Below are 20,615 nucleotides of genomic sequence, written 5' to 3' on the forward strand. Positions count from 1 at the left end.
TACTATAAAATATAATCTCAGAATATTTCAAACCAGAAATAATAATAGTAACCATGGCAGTTTCACTTAGAGGTTTGGAAGGATGGGGTATCTGGTAGTCTTGCTCATCTACGTGAGCTGCAGTTAGGGCTGAGAAAGAGAACTGGTGGTGAGGAAAAGGGCTTGGGTTTGGTCTTAAGATGCAGGTCAGTGTTGCACCAACTCTGGCTGGTGCATGTACATAATGGTGTTTTACTGTGATGGACAACTCTTTTTTTTTTTTTTTTTAATAGAAAAACTGATGCTTATTAGCCAAAAATGTATGGGCTTATTTCTTCTGCTCTTCTGTTCCATCTTTTGTGATGCTGTTGACTTTTTGAGAAACTAGGGATGTCTTGATGAAACTTTTCTGGGTGAAGAAAAGAAAAAGCAAAAACCAACCAATCGTATTTTTTCTTTTTAGTTTGAGTATTTTGAGTTGCTGAGTATTTTTGTTTTTTATCTTGATGAATGTAAAGTAGGGCTGACTGGGAGGGTGGGAGCGTGGAAATGCTGAATCCTTATCTGTAAGATTACAATTCATACAATTTTCAATTATTTTCTAATATTATTCTATTTTTTTAATTACTTTTTCATGTTTTCATTAAAATCCACAAATGTAATTAAGAGAAGCTCAGCAACTTTCCTAGGAGAAGGAGAATGCACAAGTGAGAGGACAGGACTCTTCCTGATGATGCATTCACAAATAGAGACTCTTGAAATATATTAATTCCACATCTTGTACCTAAATGGCAAAGCTAATTGCTACTGAGAATTATTTCTGTACATACTAACTAAAGCTAACAGGTAAGTAGCACTTAAAGCAGTTAACTTGTGACGTTTCCCTGTGCATTGGCAGCTGTTTGGGAATGCTGTCAGAACTGCACAGAGTTGATCTAAATCTGCTGCCACCAGTGAGATGTTCTCAGCTCATCTTTTGCTGGTGCTCGTGATCATAGGGCCATAAGGAAAGCTTGTACAGAGGTCATTTCTGGCTGTACCTTCCATCTCCTTAGAATTAGTTTGACCAGATTGAAGCATAGGTGCATGAAAGAGAAGGAGACACGAGGGAGATGCTCACAGGCTGTTTCTGCCTGTGTGGTTAGGTGTGCTTAGCTCAAGTCTGACTGAGCACACTTCCCCTGGTGTGACTGCCTTGTGTAACAGGCCTACTTGCTCTCATCTCAGCTTGTTCTGGCTTTGTATGACTTCTGCCCTATAGCGACATCCGCTTTTGTGTGCTCAGCAGGAAAGGTGAAATGAGTAGGATCAAAACTTAACTGTTTCTTTGTATGGTTGCTTTCTACTTAAATCAGTTTCTTGGTGTGGTTTGCTCCGCACCAAGGAGGTGAAGGTGTCATCTGCTCTATCAACAGTGTGCTGGTTTATGCTGATGTGGTGATGAAACTGCAGGTGAAGCTAGGTGAGCTGATTGATGGGATGGGATAACTTGCTGTTACCAAGTGAGGGCTGTCTTTCCCTGCTAATGGACAACTGGCTTTGTCCCATTTCTTACCCATCTACTCAGGTACTCTTTAGGCTCTTTGAGCTGGCACAAACCAGCTGTCTAACAGGAAAGCTATGTGTTCTTTTTTCCCCATGTTGCTGAGCTGACTTGGCTCACGAAACTATCCAGTGGCACAGATAAGTCATAGGAGCAAGTGACTGTGGTTAGGACCTAAGAGGAAAGAAGTGAAATGAACAGACAAACCACCACAACTGTCCTATGTTTTGTTCTTTTGCATTTTATTTGAACCAGGTTTCTATGTAGCCCAAATCTATGTTCATCAAAAGTTAAACCATATGTCTCACTGCTCAAAGCAAGACAGTAAAACATGTTAAAAATTTTTGTTGCCCAGCTTTTGAAACACTCTTAATTGGCTTTGAAAAGGCAATTTCTAGTTCTTTTATAGCACCGCGGCTTTGACTGTTGAGTTAAAAAAGCAGGAGTAGGGTGTTTCTATTGCCTTTATTAGGTGGAGTCTAGTCTCCTGTTTTGTTTAACTATGGCTTATTATGAACAATAGTTTTTTAACTTACAGTATCTCCTGTAATGATGCATGCTTCAACCTGCGTGGAATGTACCTTCTCATACAAGCAGAGTGACTCATTTTTCACAGATGTTGAGGCAGAGGGCTACATCAGAAAACATTATGTATTAAAACCAATGAATGACCTTCCTTCTAGAATTTGCAACTTATGCTCTGGTATGCATTGTCTGGTCCAGACAGCATGTAAAAATTACAGCTCCTAATATACAAGATTTGATTGAGATTGCTCAGAACCTGTTAACAAAAAATCCAGATTCAGTACTTCTTAAGGAAGTTTCAATGGTCTATGAAGGAAAAAACCAAACAAACCACAAACTGACAAGGAAAATATCTTGTTTCTTTGTCTCCCTCTCAATACACATAATGATTTTGAGTAGAAGAACTGAATGTGTCTTTGAGAAGAGAGTCTGTGCGATGCAAGCTGAATTTCAGACATGCTATGGTTATCGTTAAGTTCCTGGATGGGACAAATTCCATATTCTGTTACGGTTTTAAAGAGAGAGATTAGAAAATCATGACTCTTAGTTTTTGTATTGTATGTGTCAGTAAGAACTGATATGGATTGTCTAGCTCTGGTCATGTAGCCTTATATGGAATAAGGAAACAAGCTATCTCAACCATGTGAGATTTTTAGGTAATAGTGTCATGTGTTAGCATAATTGTCCTGCCTATTTGTTCATGAAGCAAGGCTGAAATTAGCTAAGTGTCTTATTTTAGCATTTTTTGTAATAACTTGTTAGTAATGTGGCTTTTTTCAGCTGGAACTGATTTTATAGTTCAAACATCTTCCGATGCTCTGCAGAGATGTAAATAGAAGTGGAAGTGAGATAATAGTCAGAGAATCTGCAGTTGGAGAAAATACCATCTAGTGCCTGAGTAGAGGGAGAAAGGATAGTTTGACTTGGCTGGATTAGGGCACTGTCTGAACACAAAGAGCAGGGCCAGACATCCCAGAAATACAAGAATGACTGTTTAAGGCCCATGGTTACTCTGTGAGACTTTGCTCCCATGCAGGGAATGTATATAGTACTTTTTACATCATTCAACTTCAGTCTTCTGGAGACTTAGCATTTTGAAAGTTTGTCATTCAGGTTTTGAATTAAATGTGTTCAGGAATTGATACTTTGTAGCAGGAGCTAGACAAGATTAGAGTTGGTGGGGCCTTTTTGTTTGAACTGACTCAGGGAAGTTAGGGATTTCTGTTTCTAAGCAGCTCAGTTCATATGTGCAGCACATCTCACTTGTTCCCTCTGTTTTTTTTCCCAGTTCACTGCTGCGCTATGGTGGAAACCTCTCTCTTCAGAGTGCCATGAGTGTCCGGTTCAACAGCAATGGAACTCAACTGCTGGCACTGCGTCGGCGCCTGCCCCCTGTTCTCTATGACATCCACTGCCGACTGCCTGTCTTCCAGTTTGATAACCAGGGATACTTTAACTCGTGTACCATGAAGAGCTGCTGCTTTGCAGGTGATCGTGATCAGGTAATAAGCAATGCTCTCCGGAGTCTACAGAGCTTCTGGGTGTGAATGAAAACACATTTGTTGAGGTTGTTTGGTGGTTCTTTGTTTGCTTGTTTCAGTTGGTAAAACAGGAGACAGAACATATGTAAGGTTATTTCAGAACTGTTTTGTAACATAAACTCTGAATGAAGAAAAATGTATATTAAAGCATGTGATAAATTTTACCTCTTGGTTGACAGAAGGTTGTATTCATAAGAAAAATACTTGCTAAGCTTTTTTTAGGTCCTCTGAATATGATTTTTAGAACCATGACTGGACAATAGCATTCACATATGATAAGGAAGTGCATTACTTTCATTTCAGTATTGCTTTTGAGTGTAGTAGAGACAATCCTGCCTAAATGTAAATATGGTGAATTTTAAAAATCCTTAATTCTTCTTTCAAATTCCCTTATTTTCTGTACTGATGGATCAGATCATAGATCTTTACTGTTCAGTGTTCTGCAAGTGGGAGGGGGGGGAGGGGGGGGGGAATTATGAAGGCATGGTTTGTTCCTCTACTGACTATGGCAGAACTATGTCCCTTCTAATAGGTCGTTCATAAAGTGACTAACAGCAGTTTACATATTTCTGGAGCTCAACATTGTCCTTGAACAGCTGTATTTAATAACCAATAACAATGTTCAGGGACAAAAGATTTATTTTCAAAACACAATACTGCAAAACTGAAATCTGAAAATTTCTTTGTTATCATCAATAAAGGTCCTGCAGTCAGAACTCAGTTGTTAATTCTATTGCTGCTGCAGGAAGCAGAGTTGAGCTTTTTTTCACACAACAAGTAGAAAATACATTTGCGTCACTGAGCTTAACATTGTGACAAATGGATATGGGAAGTCTTTGTGTTGCATGCTGTTTCTGAGTTTTATATGGATTTTGGCAGGAGAATGATAATTCAATACTGAAATCATCTTGAAAAAATAGAGATATTTGCTGTAAAGAATGATAAACACATGTATTGTTGAAGGAAAAAGAAAAAAAGAGTTGATGATTCGGGGTCCATTGTTTAGTAAGCCTGAAGATGGCACAGCTTTCTCTTCTAGAAATCAGAGTTAAGCCTGTGTACACTCTGACAAACAATCTAGCTACCTGTCTGTTACTGAGGGTCTATAAAGAAGCCTTAGCGTCTGTTTCGTTTAAGCACTTTTCTCATGGGTACAGGGTTATTTATTTCAATGGGAAGAATACAGCTGTTCTGAATTGGGCTGATGCTGTGCTTGGGAAGCATATATTTTTTTATTTTGTTTTTAAAGCTGATGTTCTTTTGGCTGGGTGGACCTTTAATTTGGATAAGTAGCAATACACAATGGTAGTAGTGAGTTGGAAATCAGAGCAAAAGGAGCTCTATTTCCTTACACGTGCTATAAGAACCTAATAGGAAAGATGAGATTTAATATGGAAAATTAGAGAAGTGTGATCTGATATTTAGATACAAACTTATACCTATCATTCAATGGGAGCCAAAGAAAGACAATGAATCTGCAGGAAATACCGACATGTGGGCCATTTGTGTACGTCCAAACCTGTCCAGTAATGCTCAGATTCATCTGGTTATGTTTATCAGCAGTATAGAGGGTCCTTAGATGCTGTCCTTTACAGAGAACCCGCTTTCATTTCCAGGTTTGTCTAGGTAAGAAAGTTAGGGCTGCAACTTGCTGAAGATAGACAAATTGAATAAGAATGAAACCCAAACAGTATTTGTTGAGATTAGTTCTATACAACTAGTGTGCCTCTTCTTCTTGGTCTGTTTTGTGAAAATGAAATAATGCATATAAGAACTGTCCCCAAAATTGGAACTACCAATAACAAAAAAAATCTGTTTCCAATTTAGTCTGGTTCCAGCCCCTGCCCCCTTCTAATATTGCTGTCTTTTGCCTTAATAAAGAAAGTCTTTCATTCGAGATCCATATGAAGTCCCTCCTGAGTTTCATAGAATTCCTTGCTTGTATTTCCATGTAGAATCAAAACTGTGTAGGCTAAGGTTCTTTGCACAAGGGTTGTTTGAATGAATGTAGGGATTAAAAAAAGTTCTGTTCAGATTGTGAGTATCACTTGTGGTAGGAAAGATTCATCAGAAGTTTTCTTTTGTTGCACCTCCCATATTATCTGTCTCTGATTTTTATTTTCATCTTCGTTAAACTGATAATTCAATCTTTTTTATAAGTGTCTTAAATAATTAGGGTTTAATATTTCATACATTGTCTCTACTAATTTAAAAATGTAACTCACCATTGTTCAGGAACTATCATGTGTTCTCTGGGTTATTTCATCTGATAAAGTTAGAGTTTTACTCTATTTTAACCTTAATGAGAGAAGTTATATCCTTAATTCACCATTGCTTGATGGTCATCACAGGTACTCAGCAGTTTGAATCAAGCTCTCCTGGCTTGCCACTCAAAAGGGAGCCTGCATCTAGCAGATTTGCAGTGATTTGCATACCACCTGCATAGCACCTGTGATGCAAGTAGAATTGAAACCTCTTAACAATGAAATACTCTTAATACTTTAAGGAACAAACAAGCCATAAAGATTTGCGTGTTAATCCCAGTCTTTTATTTATTTTATTCTTTTATTATTTAAGTCTGAAACAACACAATCTGAAGTGCTTTAAATGGTTTTGAGTTTTTACAGACATGGGGCAAGGGTTGCAGCACAAGCAAGGTAACAGATCTCTGAAGATGAAGAGAAGATGAACAGCTTTGCTGCTTTTTGTGTTTTTACATGGTGTTGTTTTCCTCCAAAAGCACTGTTGCCCTTGTCCAGTTGATTTGAAAGCCAGTGAATAATGCATGCAAACATTTTCTCTAGAAATGCCTCAGTCTTGTTTATTCCTACTACCAAAACATGAGAGGCGGTGTTCAGTTGGTGCTTTGTTTGCAGCCATTTATAATTCCTTCATTTGCTTCTCTCTGAACTGTCTTTTGTCTATGGTATGAGTGAAATGACCTCATTCACATGCCACTATTTTTTCCTCTTTTTGTAGGAGAGCTCTGATGTTGGTAGATAAATGTGTTCAAAATTGTATGCTGTTGCTGTATCCAGGAGCTCACTTGAGTCATACAGCTGTGAAAGGATAAGAAGGAAGGATAAGATAGGCCAGATGGATCATGTGTGATGACCAGAGCGTAACTTGACCATCCTTCTGGTACAGGCATCCAGACCCAGATTTTTAAAGCCATTTCTTATTTATCTAACTCCACTGATTATGCAGTACACAAGTGTTGGTTTACATACAAATTATAGAATGTGTGAGAGTCTCGAGTTGTGTCAGTAGGACTGGTGGGGGACTTCTGTTCTACTTGTCAGCATCAGAATTTGGGAAACATTATTTAAATAGTAAGGATTTTTAGTTGATAGACAAGTATAGAAATTGTCTTGTTGGGTCTGAGGATTACAGGGAGTGTTATGGAGTTTCAGGCACTCGTGTGTATTTAAGCGTAAGAGCTCTGTAGTGATGATGGGGGGGGGGGAATCCTCAAAAAACTGAGAAAACCCTTCCAAACAAAAATAGACTAGAAGCTTTTCTTGTTCAATAGCTGTCATCTGTGTCACAGTGACAGATGCTATCATTTCGTTGTGGTGTGTTGTTTTGTTTTGTTTTGTTTCTTACCTGTGCAGTTAATGTGGGACTCTGTAACACTTGTAGCTGTAAAAACTGCCTGCCTCAAGAAAAGTGGAGAGAAATAACTTATGCCCTGTGAATCAAACACAGTCTTAACTCTGGCATGCCCTCAGACATTACATCACCACTCAGCCTTTTCTTTTGGCATTACGCTGGTATAGGAGAGTTTCAGGAATGTACCACTCACAGCACTGCAGTCTGCTCCAAACCCTATAAAGTTACTGCCTTCATTATGTTCAAATCTGTGCACTAAATAGCCCTAGGTGGGGACAACAGAGTTTTGACACAACAGAATTATTACATGAACATAAACCTTCTGAGACTAGAATTGCCTGCATAGGTGCCAGAGGTCTTACATGGCTGTACACTGCTTTTCTAAAGAAATAGAACTTTTCTTTTGTATTCCTTTGTCATCTGATTTAAGGACCATTTGTCTTTGGAAGTAATACTTATCAGTGTCTAGCTTGAAAAAGGAAAAAGACAAATTCTTTTTCTAAAAAGTGCGTTTTGTTTCCTTTGCACAGAAGATTTCTTAATGAAGAGTAGCTTCCTGCAGTCATTACTATTTAATATATATGCAAAGCAGTCTGTGCAAATACTTTGCTATCCTTGGATAAAAAGAAAATTAGTATCTTTTTCTGTCTGAAGTTGGCATCTTTGAAGAATTAGTGATGAGGTGATATTTTGTTTTTACCATATCTGTTTGGCACGTTAAATCACAGGTATGTGCATAAAGTCACATGCGTATAAAATACATACATGAATAATGCATCTGGCTATGGATTCAGTTATTCCCCATTGCTTTGGGTGATTGACGTCTGGGAGGCTCTTCGGAGTCTGGGCCTTGGCAGAAGGAGCTGGGAGTTTCCTCTAGCCCTTCTGGTTCTGAACACCTCTTCCTCTGTTCCCTGGGGCATCCTCCCAGCCCTACTTCTTCTCCCTCTTCTCTTCTGAATTCCCACAAGCCCTTGGTGGGTGTAGTTAGAACTCTGGAACATATGACATGAACTCAAAGGGAACCACTCTGAAACTGAATTTTAGAGCCCTAACTAGAAAAACTGGGATCTGCACGCATAGATGCATCACGGGAGACATGCAACTTAGTATAGCTCTCAGGAATGGGGAGAGGAAAGGGAAGGAAGAGTGAACAGAGAGTGCATTTTAAATATGATGAGCAATACGGACTACACTGGCAACATTTCTTAATGAACTATGAAACAAGACTACTCAGCCTTTTTTAGGTATTGGAAAAGTGACTGTGAATTCTGGATCATCTTGATGAATAGAATATTTGATTTAGCATGTCTTTAAAAAAGAAATGTAGCAGATGGCTGGGAAGAGCAAAACAGCAACTGGGGGACGTGCAGTTTCAGCTACCTATAAGAGGAGTCCCCTTCATATGTTCAGATAATGTTACTTTCTTTGGAATGTAATATTTTCCTTACCCTAAAAATCCGCAGTAGAAGTTTTGAAGGAAGTTGCTTTTGCTCATTAATAAAATCACTGTTATGGCCTTTCTGCATAGCAAAAAAGGTAGCTGTAAAAGTGTTGATGGATTGTTCCAAATGATGCTTCTGTAAGCGTTCAGAGCTGCCCCTGACAGAGTTGGCTGCACCCGAGGCTAAGGATTAGAGGCTGGGAATACAACGTTTTGGCTTTGAACTTTATGTACTAGAAGCAATTTGTATTTCTCCACTCTCCTGTGCCATGGCTTTTCTTTTTCCAGTTCATGAGATAGGCATGCTTCGCGCTGAGGAACAAAGCTACTGTTGTAAAATGCTTTTGAATGTACCTGCCTGATTCTCAGGCCAAGATGGAAATCTCTTAAGCTCTTGTTTGTGCCAGTTTGAACCCTCTTTAACAACAGCCTTCAGAAATGAAGGTTTCAAGCTGCTCTCCTGGCTTGCTTGAAAGAATATGGCTGTTCTCAAAGCAAATGTGTTCCTTAACAGCATAGTGCTATGAGAACTAATTGTAAGGTGAATCTTCCGTAGTGTCAGACACTGCACAAAGGATAGGATTCAGGACCCAGGATTTAACGCAAGGAAGGATATGAAAGAAACATATGATTCAGAAAATAATTTATCTACTAAAAAGGGTAAGTTTTCTGAAACATACTCTAGTAGTAATTTTCCCTGTTATCTCCTCCTACTTTTAGACCTTGTCATTGGGACAGCAGCAAGAGAGAACCACCTGCACAGGTGGGGCTGTTCTTTGCATCACACCACTCCCTCACCCTACCCTCTGATTACCTCACCTGGAGGAAGGAATTTCTTAGCAGAGGGCAGTGAGAACTTCTGAGACAAGAAGAGGCAGCAGCTCTGCTGGGCTGCAGTGTGAGGGGACACACCAGGCAGTGTGGCATCGTGAGGAGAGTTCCTGTGTTGTACTTAGGCTCTGCTGGCCCCTGCCTGAACCCTGTGCAAGCTGGCTAAAATAAAGCCCAGGAATTGTACTGACCCAGGCTGCTACTGTGTTAAGAGAGCTACAAGGGTTGTAGGTGGGAGCACACCTATTGAGGAGGGCAGCAGATAATCATCAGAGCAGGTCTTCAAGCCGTGTTCAGTAGGAACTCTATACTGTAAGCTTAGATTCATCAGCATAAAGGAACAGCCTGACACAAAGATCAGGGCATGAAAAGAGACAGAAATATTTAGCCAACTGCCTTTTGTTTACTTGGTTGCTTGAGGAAAGGGAAAATGCAGTATGTCTGCTTTGTGCAAAATCTTTTTTTATACCTCTGGAATTGCCCATGTCACACAAATTGCATTATCTTGCTGGTGTGTGTATGCGCACATCTTGTTGCTTTTTGATCAGAAAAAAAATGTTTTTTCTTCTCATAGAATCATTTAGGTTAGAAAAAACATTTCAGATGTTCAATCTGGCTGTCAGCCATGTATATGTCCTTAACTTGTTTTTTTATTTTCCTGATCTGTGGGCACTCTGAACAACAAAAAAAAATGATATGGAAATAAATCTGTGGACTTTTGACTTGCAGAAAAGAGCAGACATAGCACTAAAATTTATTCACATTGTGAATTAAATATATATATCATTAAAAAAAATTGAGATGCTTGTACTGCTCTATGCATCTTATAAATGAGACTCTTCTGCCAAAGAAGCAGCTGTATTTGGAAAAAATAAAAGAAATTGAGTATCTTTCATCAAGCATTTTTCATCTAAATGTGTAATGCATAGTGAGACCTTTATTTTTGGTCGAGATCTGTAATACGTAAACACACAGTTATGAGTTGGTCCTTTTATTTCTTGTAGTTTGCTTTCTAATCTCCTTTGAAATAGTTCCATAAAGAGTAGATCATAGAGTTTTTGTAGGCATTTTGTTTAGTTTAAGGATCGGTTTGTAACCTATTGTAGGGAACCTGATTTAGTAGGGGTTTGGACTAGATGATCTCTAGAGGTCCCTTCAAATGCCTACAATTCTATGGGTCTCTATTTGGGCTTCCTGTTGCTCAGTGAGGGTGTGATTATGGTACTGTCTTTGCTCAGTGCCTGCATACAAGGCATCACCTGTGTGACTGTTTAAAATAAGGGGGGACCTCTGGTCTTCTATCAGAATTGAAACTGGCCCCCAGTCTTAAAGGTTCTTTAAGTCAGATTGAGCACAAAATAGCCTAAGTCTTATTTCTTTAGGAAACCTTTCTCCTTTGGGAAAAATACTGTTTTTATATTCTTTGAAGTGCAGATTGCAGTGAATTTTCATCCCTGGATAAACAGTCATCATTTTTTTCAACTTCTTGTCAAGTTGATGCAGAGAAGATGTCCAAGATATCTCTTATGGTCAAGAGCTATTAAGACTTCAGCCTAGCAGACTTGCATTCCTGTCATTAAATATATTTAAGGCGATATATGGAGGCTTGTACTGCTTGCTTGTTAAAGGGGCTATGCAAAGCACTATCAGAACTCCTCCAAATTTTGGATACTTCTGTACTTCTTCCTTAGCATGTGAACGTTGACGTACTTAAAGAAAATAAGGAATGTCTCCCTAAAAGCCTGAGAAAAACTTTGTCTAATCTGATATTTCGTGTTGAAAGTTTTGTTGGCCCCATTGAAAAAGGGATAGACATGCTCAGGTGAATGGGAATTGACATTTAATCTCTTTCAGAGCTGATTTGTTGGCAAAATGGTAAGCAGCAGCATGGAATTTGTGTCTCTCGGACTTCTTGCTGTCTTTAGGAGGAGTGACCCTAAGTTGGGCATCTGCAGACGCATGGCTTTTTCAGTTTGGCATCTCCTGTTAGTTACTTAAAATCATTGTTATTTTCTCTGTACTGTTACCCATGGTCTTACTCATCCATATATAATGGCATGATGATTGCATGTTCTTCTGTTGTGTATTTTAAGACAAGTTCTTCTAAGTTCTTCTTATTCTCTACTGCATCAGCAAACCCAACCCAAAATCCACTCATATTTTTGGAAAAATGATCCGCATCTGCTGGTCCATTTGTAGGGCCAAAAGCTTAAAAATATCTCTGATCTTACTCATGAACAACGGGGAATTTTATGGGAACAGGAAACGTGGATGTTGCAAATTATAGAATAAGGCTAGATGTAATTTCATTGAAATACTCCATATTCAGTAGTACCTGAGTAAATGTAGCCTGTGGGATTATGAAAGCTTTCAGAACAGCAATGGTAAGAATAAAAATAAATTCCCCAGAGTGCTGGTATTGCAAAATACAACGCTAATGCTACTGTTAAGAGACTATGGCAGCAACAGATTAGATCTCCACTTATTTGTATCAACGGTTCTAATCTCCTTGGGGAAAGAGAAAACGAGACACGCTGCAGTGTAATGAGTGGGAAATACTAGTCCAGCATAATTCTGCCAGATTCCTGATGGCAGTTCATTTTAAGTAGTTCATGCGTACATGAAGCTCAGACTGAATTTGTTCTTTCTCTAGCAGCCGACTCTAACCACGCCTGAGAGTTTTCTTCCTTCTAAGGCAAACTTCTGAATCAGCAGCTTGTAGTCATCTGGAAGCCTTTTCCTGTCATTGTTACTAACAGCTAGACATGGAAGCTGATTCTTCTTAAAATAATAACAATAAAAAATAATTACTAGCAACTACTTTTCTCTCTAATGTTACGTACGTGTGAATATGCTGAATGTTGTCTTCTGAAGTCCTAGTTAGATACAGCAGCAAAAATGCAGACAATGAAACAGGTGGTTTTAATATTGGTCTCTCCCCTCAGACATCTGAGCATCTGTACTCCTGGCTCAGTGTCTAGTCTGATGCAGAATTCTGCACAACACTGGTTTTCTGGGTTAGCTTCTGCTTACAGTTTGTCTTTTGAGGGGAGAGTAAAAGGGGAGTGCACCCTGTCTGTGCGTTTACTCATCTTTGTGAGTGCATATACTTCTGTATCTTCTTAGCTTGCCTCTGTGATTTGATTATCTGGGCTTCTGTTCTTGAAGCAAGTCAGCAGAAGGTATTCTCCTAGGAATTACTCTTTGTACATCCCCTCAGGACCAGAAATCCTTGGGCATAATTAAAGGGGAGTCTAAGCAGCATGATGTTGTTTCATCTACTCCACTCCAAAGCCCTCTTCTTTCCTTTCTCTTCCTTTTAAAAAGTCTGCTCCCTTCCCTCAGGATTTCAGTCTTATTAACAAGGGGTTGGTGTACTTCACAGCAATTATTTCTTTGAATTCTCTGGTAGTGTCAACTGATTTTAATTTCTCAATCCTTATCCCATAGCTCTCAACTTGTGTGGGAAAATTATTGACTTATTGGTATGTTAATACTGTATACATGAAATAAAGATTTACACAGGCGATCATGTAAGTGTTAGTCCAGCTGTGCCCTCCAGAAGCCTTGGGTTTCTGCTGTCTCATGCAGATACTACTCATTGGAACTGACTTCTCTTTTAAGTGTCGTGGCCGTGTCTAGGTTTAACAGCTTGAATGCCTGCTCTTGAAGCTTCAGCTGGCCATAGCTGTAAGGTTGTACTTTTGGCTGGCTCTCAGTCTCCAGCTGCAAAGCTGTGTAGTGCTTCCAGCAGTTCAGTTCTATATTGTGAGAACATCAAGAGAACATGCATTCCAGTGGTATCATTAGCACTATAGGAGAATGGAAAACCGTGCTTGCTGCTTTAGTGGTGGTAGTGAAAGACCACAAATTGTTGGGCATTTTGCAGAACATGCTGTTTCTGGGGATTACTAGCCCAGCTAATTATTGAAGTAAAACTTAAATTTCTGTAAAAACTTCACAGTTGACTGTAGTTTAAAAATAATCTATAGTTTAAAACATTAATCTTGTATAGAAGACTATATCAGTTAATTCTTCTGGCACCTACTGAGGGTTATCTTAGTTGCAATGTTAGACACAGCAACTTCTTCAGAAGCTGAGCTTCTTCCTTGATTAGACATAAATTGTAACACTGATGCTGTATTCATTCATCCTCATTACCTCCCAATGCACTTCAAAATACTTTGGCCATATTTACATTTGGTTGTTGCAAATGTTATAAAGCTACGAGGGCATGACTTAACTGAGGGACCTTATGGTGCTTTTAACAGAGATAGTTCATATCTACTTAGAGCTGGCTGTCTGAATGTGGTCCTGGGCAACCAAATCTTAAGTGACACTGCTTGAGCAGGATGACCAAAAGATGTCCTTTGGAGATCTCTGTTAATCTCAGCCATTATGTGAATGTGTGAATTAGTTAAAATACTGTGCCACTGTGCCAATCTTTTTTATTAAACTCTCCAAATTGTACACACCACAGAAGTTATGCAAGTCCTTGTGCTGAACTACAGCTTATGTCTCTGTCTGCATGGCGAAGTTTGTCTTCCTGTTGGAATTTTCATAATGTTGTGATATACTGTAAAAATCCAGGTAGGTATTTTCCTCACACTGCCTCTGCCCTCTGCAACCAAACAAAGAGAAAAACACAAAAAAAACATTCCAAGGTTTTTAATTATTATTATTATTATTATTTTTTTTTCCAATGAATAAATTGTGTGAGAAAAGAACTCAGGAAGCCATATTTTGTAAGTTGTGTCTCGGGGCAGGTGTTTTCAAACGCCAGATCATGTTGTTCAGGGAGTTGTCTGGTTAAATTTTGTATTTGAAAGGATAGAGATTCCCCTGCATTGCTGGGACATTTGTCACTTTCCTGAATGCGTTGTTCCTTAATGCTCAGCTGGAACTTCACTTGCTGTGACTTGTGACTCTTGCTTCCTAAGCAATCACTGCACACCCTTGAGGAGAGTCATCCCTGACTGCTCTGTGTTCCTCTGGGCACTTAGAAGATTATTGGGGTCTGCTCCATCCCTTCACTTTTTCCTCTGGCTAAATAAAGCCAGTTCCTTTAGCTTTTCCTCGTAGATTGTGTGTCTTCGCAGCCCCAATTCTCCTTCTCCACTGTGTCCAATTTATTAGTGTTGCTTTTCTGTCCACTTGGGTCCCCCTGACCCAATACTCAGATGTGGTTTCTCAAAGGACAGGTAAGGGGAATATTTTTTAATATAATATAATTTGACTTGACCTCCTGGTTACATTCAAGATAATGCAGTCAAATTGCCTTTAGTCCTCATTGCTGGGTGAACACTCTTATCTTTTTTCCTCTGAAGAAAGAGAATATCCTTAATCAGGAGTTTTCAAAGGGCAGTGAGTGGCATGCCAGATTTCCTAGAAAATTGGCCATTGAGTTTACAGCTCATACTGTGTTTTCATCTGCAAATCAAAGGATACTCTGTCACTTCTGGGCCTGTCACTGTTAGGCTTGTTTGATTTATTGCATAAAGTGGTAAATTGTTCTCATATTAAGGAGTTTGAACTTTTTAAAAAATATGCATTATGGTCATAAGTTCAAGATACTTAGCATTTTAGAAGTTCTCATTTATCTTAACGTTTTGCAGGCAAACTAGTCATTGCTTAAACTGCAGTGCTTTGGTAATAAATGCCAATGGTTGGCAACGTTTTCATAACTTTAAGCAAGTCTTTTTTTTTTTTTCTTTCTTTTCTTTAAAGCATTCATTTTCTGTGTAACAAAATGTATGAGAGCTGCTTTCCTTCTGGTTGCTGGGAGGTTGCCTATGAGAGCCTTAATTTGTGTAGATCTGGCACCACAGTTCAGCCTGCTGTGGTCTAACATTTACAAGCAGTCAAATGAAAGGGGAAGCGTGTATTCCTGGCACTGTCAGGTCGTTTTGGCAGAGGTTAGCTGTGTAAGTGCTTGGACATGTTGACTTGCAGAAATTGCTTTTTTGGCTTGGAAAGGAAGGGTCTATGAGTGATGCAGAACTAATGCACACAAGTTTTTAATGGGACCGGTGTTTGATCAGTGCTTCTTACCTACCAGAAACTGAACAGAATTGCATTCATAAATGCTTACTCACATCCTTAGTCTTTAAAAATAAGAGAGAAGAATAGTTGGATTGTGATAGTTGGAGACCAGAGAAGGAACTTCATGGCTGGTAATTGCATTTTTTGTGGCTGGAAACATCCAAACTCTGCAGGAATGTAATTAACATTGCAAACAGAATATATGCAAATTTGTATCATCTTTCTCCAAGTTGGTATATATTTTTTTTGTTTATTTGTTTCTCAGTCCTATGTTATTCTTGTCTTCTCACTGCTTGATGATACTTTGCTTGATGAGTTTATGTACCCCTGGAGAATGAAAGACAGAAACCAATTATATTTCAGCCAAATAAAACAATTTTCTTTCTTATCAAAGGTTAGAAAAAAGATGGTCTTGCTCCATTTATTTCTTTTTCTTCCTTCCCTCTGTTCAAATAGTTATAATAATAAAATAAAAAAGCATCTTTTTGACTGCATTGATTAAGCACAAGTTGCAAGTCTGTTGAGGATGGTAGATTTACTCTCTTGGTACGTGTATAACTAGAATTGGTATCTGCCTGTGTTTCTATGACTCTGTAATAGTAAGAGCTAGGTTGAAAAGGACCATAGTGATCACCGATGTCGTCTCATCACTAATTTGGGATTTACAGTTCACTGGAGACAAGATATTTGAATACATGGCACAGTTTATGGCCCCTTGGAACTGAGGGGATAAGCTTTTTTCCATGTGAGATGTCAGCTGTTATTCCAGTGCATGTTTGTAGTATATTATGTAGGGCTATTACAGATTGAATCTAAATCTTTCATCTGTCCATCTCCTCAGAGTAACTGCAATCAGGAAAAATATATATATATATATATATATATACATTTTTTAGAGAGATATATAGATATATATATATATATATATATATATCAGTGCGATTCACATGTTTTCTTTTGGTCTGAGTGTTCAACTTTGGTTTTGTTCAGTGTTCAAGAATCCCACCATCACTGACTGACCTTTGATGGTCTCTAGCAGACTGCCATGAGCCATGCACGTTGTGCTTATGGGTAAAGGATGTGCTGGCTCTCTTTTTGGGTGCATGTTTGAAGTTTTCCTTTGTAGTTCAAGAGCTAAGGGGGAAAAAAGAACAAATGACGTAACATTAAAAAAAAAAAAAAATTAAACATTAAAAAAAGACAAGTGTTGCAAACTACAAGATCAGAGTTTGATCTAGGCCTGTATGCATTAAAGCCAGTCATAATTTATAGCCTTATTCAGCAAAGAAGCCATACTTTTTGGGCTCTGGGTGTTAGATATATGAAGAGTACTTTTGAACTTTGGTCCATTTACAAGCACGAAGCATTATTCTGTTGCACCTTACCCCTATCTAAGTTGATCAGTGAGGTGTAATGAATGAGAAAATCATTTTGCTTTCTTTCTTTGTATGTTTGGAGAACCCAGATTAAAAAGTAACTTAATTCAAGTGTTACCTTGTGGTAAACTGCTTTTATTTTTATTCTTAACAGTACATTCTGTCGGGCTCTGATGACTTCAATTTGTATATGTGGAGGATTCCTCCAGATCCAGAAGCAGGTAAGGTTTTGTTTTGTTTTTAAATTATTATTATTATTTCAGAAACTTGGGTTTAGGTGGGGAATGTGTCTGACATACTAGTTTGTGTTTTCTACAATTGCTGTTTTCACTCAACCACTATTCTAGACTTATTTGAGTGAAACCTGTAAGGGTGGTAATAGGCTATGCCATGTGAATCAGTGATATAGTAATTTTCTTCTTATTTCTGTTCCAATATAACTACCGTCTATATCTTCTAGAGGAGCTGATGAAGGGGAGGAGCTATGGCTGGAGGCAGATTCTGTCTTGTCTTCCTCCTGTCTACCAACTTTGCTGCTTCTAAGCTGAACTTACTTTCTGAGTTCACTGAAATATGTAGGGTCTTGCTAAGAAATTTCATCCCAGGAAGAAGCTTGCAGTATAAAATGCTTCTGGGTTTCCAAGCTGCTCCTTACAGTTCCAGTACGTTGGTCTGTTCTGTACAGTGCACCTGTCTTTTCCTTTCCTCCTACCCCGGAGCCACTGAATTCTACTACAGAGCAGTTATTCTCCTGGACTTTCTGAGTGGAGGAGTGCTGTTGCTGGTAGAAATTACTGCTTTGGGCTATTTTTGACCGTTCTCAAGGTGGGGCAGATGTGAAGAAAGTAACTGTAGCAAAAATCTGTGTAAAAGGATTGAAGAGCTGATGTTGAGTAAAGAAAAGCAACAGTCTGGGATGCAACAATAGCATTGCAAATGTCACTCTTGGTCAGTGCCTGATGTCATACCATTCCCTAATATGTAGAGTTTGGCAATACAGCATCATCCGTTATTACCTCTGGGCCATACAATGTCAGCATCTCTAAAATGTTGGAGTGGTTTTGTACTTTCATTAAATCTCTGGGTAAATCTACTGTTTCTATTTTGAATGACTTTCACAATTTAAATTGTGCATCTTAGTGGTATTAAGAACAACCAAGTGTTATTTCATGATTTTTGAGGTACACTAGCAATAGTGAGAGCAAATTACAATCTGCTATGGAGTTGAAGTGAGAAGATCTTGTTTCATTTTAAAAGGCCACTCATCACCACTGCTTAATCGAAGCTAGAGGATAGTTTGCCTCTTAAAAGGTTTGGTTACCAGTAGAGTTTTGAGTGAATTGTCATTTGAATGTTGGATTGGTCATTCAGTGAACATTTGGTGTTGCAGTCCAGAAGTTCTGAAGATGGTCCTGTTAAAAGTGCCAGTTCCTCACCCTAGTGTCCTTTACTATAGGTTTTATAGAAATGTCCCTCTGTTTAGCTTTTAATTTGTATGATTCTCTTGGTTTTATTATATTTTTGTGAATTATGGAATTTCCTGCTCTTTAAAACAAATGTTACGTATGTTTAAATATTATTTATCAGAAAGTTTTTTTTTCATTTGAGCACGGTAGAATTACATTTTATGCATGTTACTGTACTTGTCCTGACTGCATTTATAAAATCAAGATTTCTGGGTTTGGCTGTAAGATCTTTGCACAGAGTGGTAGCTAGAATTATTTAAAACAATGTCATATGTGTTTCAGTCAGCTTTTTTGTTTCTGATTCTTCTAACTTGAGGAAGGGTGTCAGTAAACTTGCAACATTTCAGTTACAAAATTAATTACTTAATGTCAATTGCCTTCAGTACTTGCTTAATGGGATCAGAAGATCCTGTGGTAGGAACCCACGTGTCTTAGAGAACTGCTCAATTTACATGAGATTTATTGGAAGATTTTGAAAAGGCTGATGAGCTTTGTTTTGATAGACACAGAAATTCTGTTTCTGTGGCAAATAACACGTTACCTGTCCAAGTCACCTGTGATAGTCTTCTTGAAGCTTTTCTTCACTCAGCTCTTGAAGGGTTGGACCTGTTTTAATTGTGATGAAACATCCTCTTTAAAATCTGATCCTGTGGCTCATAGTAGTTCATCTGTAGAGTTTGCTCGGCTTCCTTCTTGGAAAAGAAGTCTTGTTATCGGGTGTGGAGACCTTAGAAACCTTCTGCTTGAGGGGAACGCTCCTTATTTTCACATTCTAGCTTAATTTAGGAACATATTTGGGTCTGTGATATTAAGGGGTGGAATGTGGTTTTTCATTTAAATACTTCACAAACTGGACAGGATGATATAATATCCTTTGGTCACTGTTTTAAATAAAAGTAGTGCCCTAACTGATGTCTGTTGAATTCAGGCACTTGCTACAAATATTTACGGTACAGCTCCCTTAAATTATATCACTTGCTAGTAAATAACATATTTGCAAGTATAAATCTTTTTAGGGATTTTCTCCTTAGGAATAGCTCTGAAACAGATCCCTTTGGTTATGCTCAGGTATAGCTACTACTTGCTATCTAAAGGCTAGCAATGTTACTAAAAAAAGGTAAGGAATGGAAAGAAACACACCCGTCAAGCAACTGCAAGTTTAGTTCGTGTTGGAGGAATCCAGTTACCTGCTTTGTAAATTTGCCTGGAAAATTGAGCAAATTCTGGCATTTTTTTTGCAAATAATCACAATTCAGAGATGTCCTACCAGTAGGATGCTTTGAGTTGTTCTTCAGATAGAGATTCCTCCGGTGGTCTTGTTCAGACTAGTTTTTTAAGACAGGATTTATGTGAAAACTGGGGAGGAGGAAAAGGTATTCCCTAAGCTGCTTAGGAGGCTCTTTGGTTGGAGTCTTGCTGACTGTCTCTCTCTACAAGTTTAGATTGTTTTAAACAGGCCAGGACTTTCACTGCCAAAAGAGGAGTTGCTTTTAAATCACCTTTTGTCCTTACTTGAAAATAGAATACTTTGTTGGTTATTCCACTTCCTTCTCCATTCAGCTTTCCACTATTGCTTCAGAAGTAATTGCCAGTTGTTTGGTAAGTCTGTTAGCCAACTTCCTCTTTAAAGCACTTATTCTATTTTCTTCAGAGGCAAAGTTTCTAGCAAAATATATACATTGGCCTGGTAGAAGAAAAGCAGCCCTGAGTTTCCATGACATTTATCTGACTTCAAGGCAAGCTAGAAGTGAGAAGTGACCTGTTCAGCAAGCCTGTTAAACAGCACAAATACTTCAGGCAGTATTAGAACAAACTCCCGTAAACATGGTCTCTTGGTAAAGAATCTCTGTTCAAGACAGAACCTTTCATGTCTTGTGAAGTAATGGAGGGTTTGGTAGGGCTTTACATTCCTCACTCGCTACTCTGAATCATCTTTGTAATTCAGAGCTTTTTTTTCTCTTGCCTTTGAAATACTCCTCTAAGATGCTGTATGAGATGCGTGATATTTAGTTGTGACTGGAAAAAGGCAGTCTGCAATCCTTCAATTTACATTGTCAAGCTCTTATCAGACTTTGCAAAAATTTTACTAAATCAGAACTGCAAACTGATTCAAAACCTCTTTTTAATTCTGTCTTTAACTGCAACTGCTAGCAAGGAAGGGTCCAATGTTGTGGTACAGTTACTTGCATGAATTTGCAGCAAAACTGATGCAATTTTTTCTTCCCTTTTTCTTGGTCACTGTGAATGCACTACTCT

General features: G+C 38.5%; 1 protein-coding gene across 3 annotated transcripts in view; it reads left to right on the forward strand.

Annotated features, from left to right (window-relative positions):
• DCAF5 (DDB1 and CUL4 associated factor 5) overlaps positions 1 to 20,615 on the forward strand; it is a 67,796-nt gene that overhangs the window by 32,314 nt on the left and 14,867 nt on the right. For all 3 annotated transcript variants that reach the window (XM_052696886.1, XM_052696888.1, XM_052696887.1), the window contains exons 6-7: positions 3,336 to 3,549; positions 17,048 to 17,114. In XM_052696886.1, coding sequence (XP_052552846.1) covers positions 3,336 to 3,549; positions 17,048 to 17,114 — 281 coding nt within the window. The remainder of the gene's footprint in view (positions 1 to 3,335; positions 3,550 to 17,047; positions 17,115 to 20,615) is intronic.

Source organism: Tympanuchus pallidicinctus, unplaced genomic scaffold (genome assembly GCF_026119805.1).
Source record: "Tympanuchus pallidicinctus isolate F22 unplaced genomic scaffold, pur_lepc_1.0 scaffold3, whole genome shotgun sequence".
Taxonomy (NCBI): domain Eukaryota; kingdom Metazoa; phylum Chordata; class Aves; order Galliformes; family Phasianidae; genus Tympanuchus; species Tympanuchus pallidicinctus.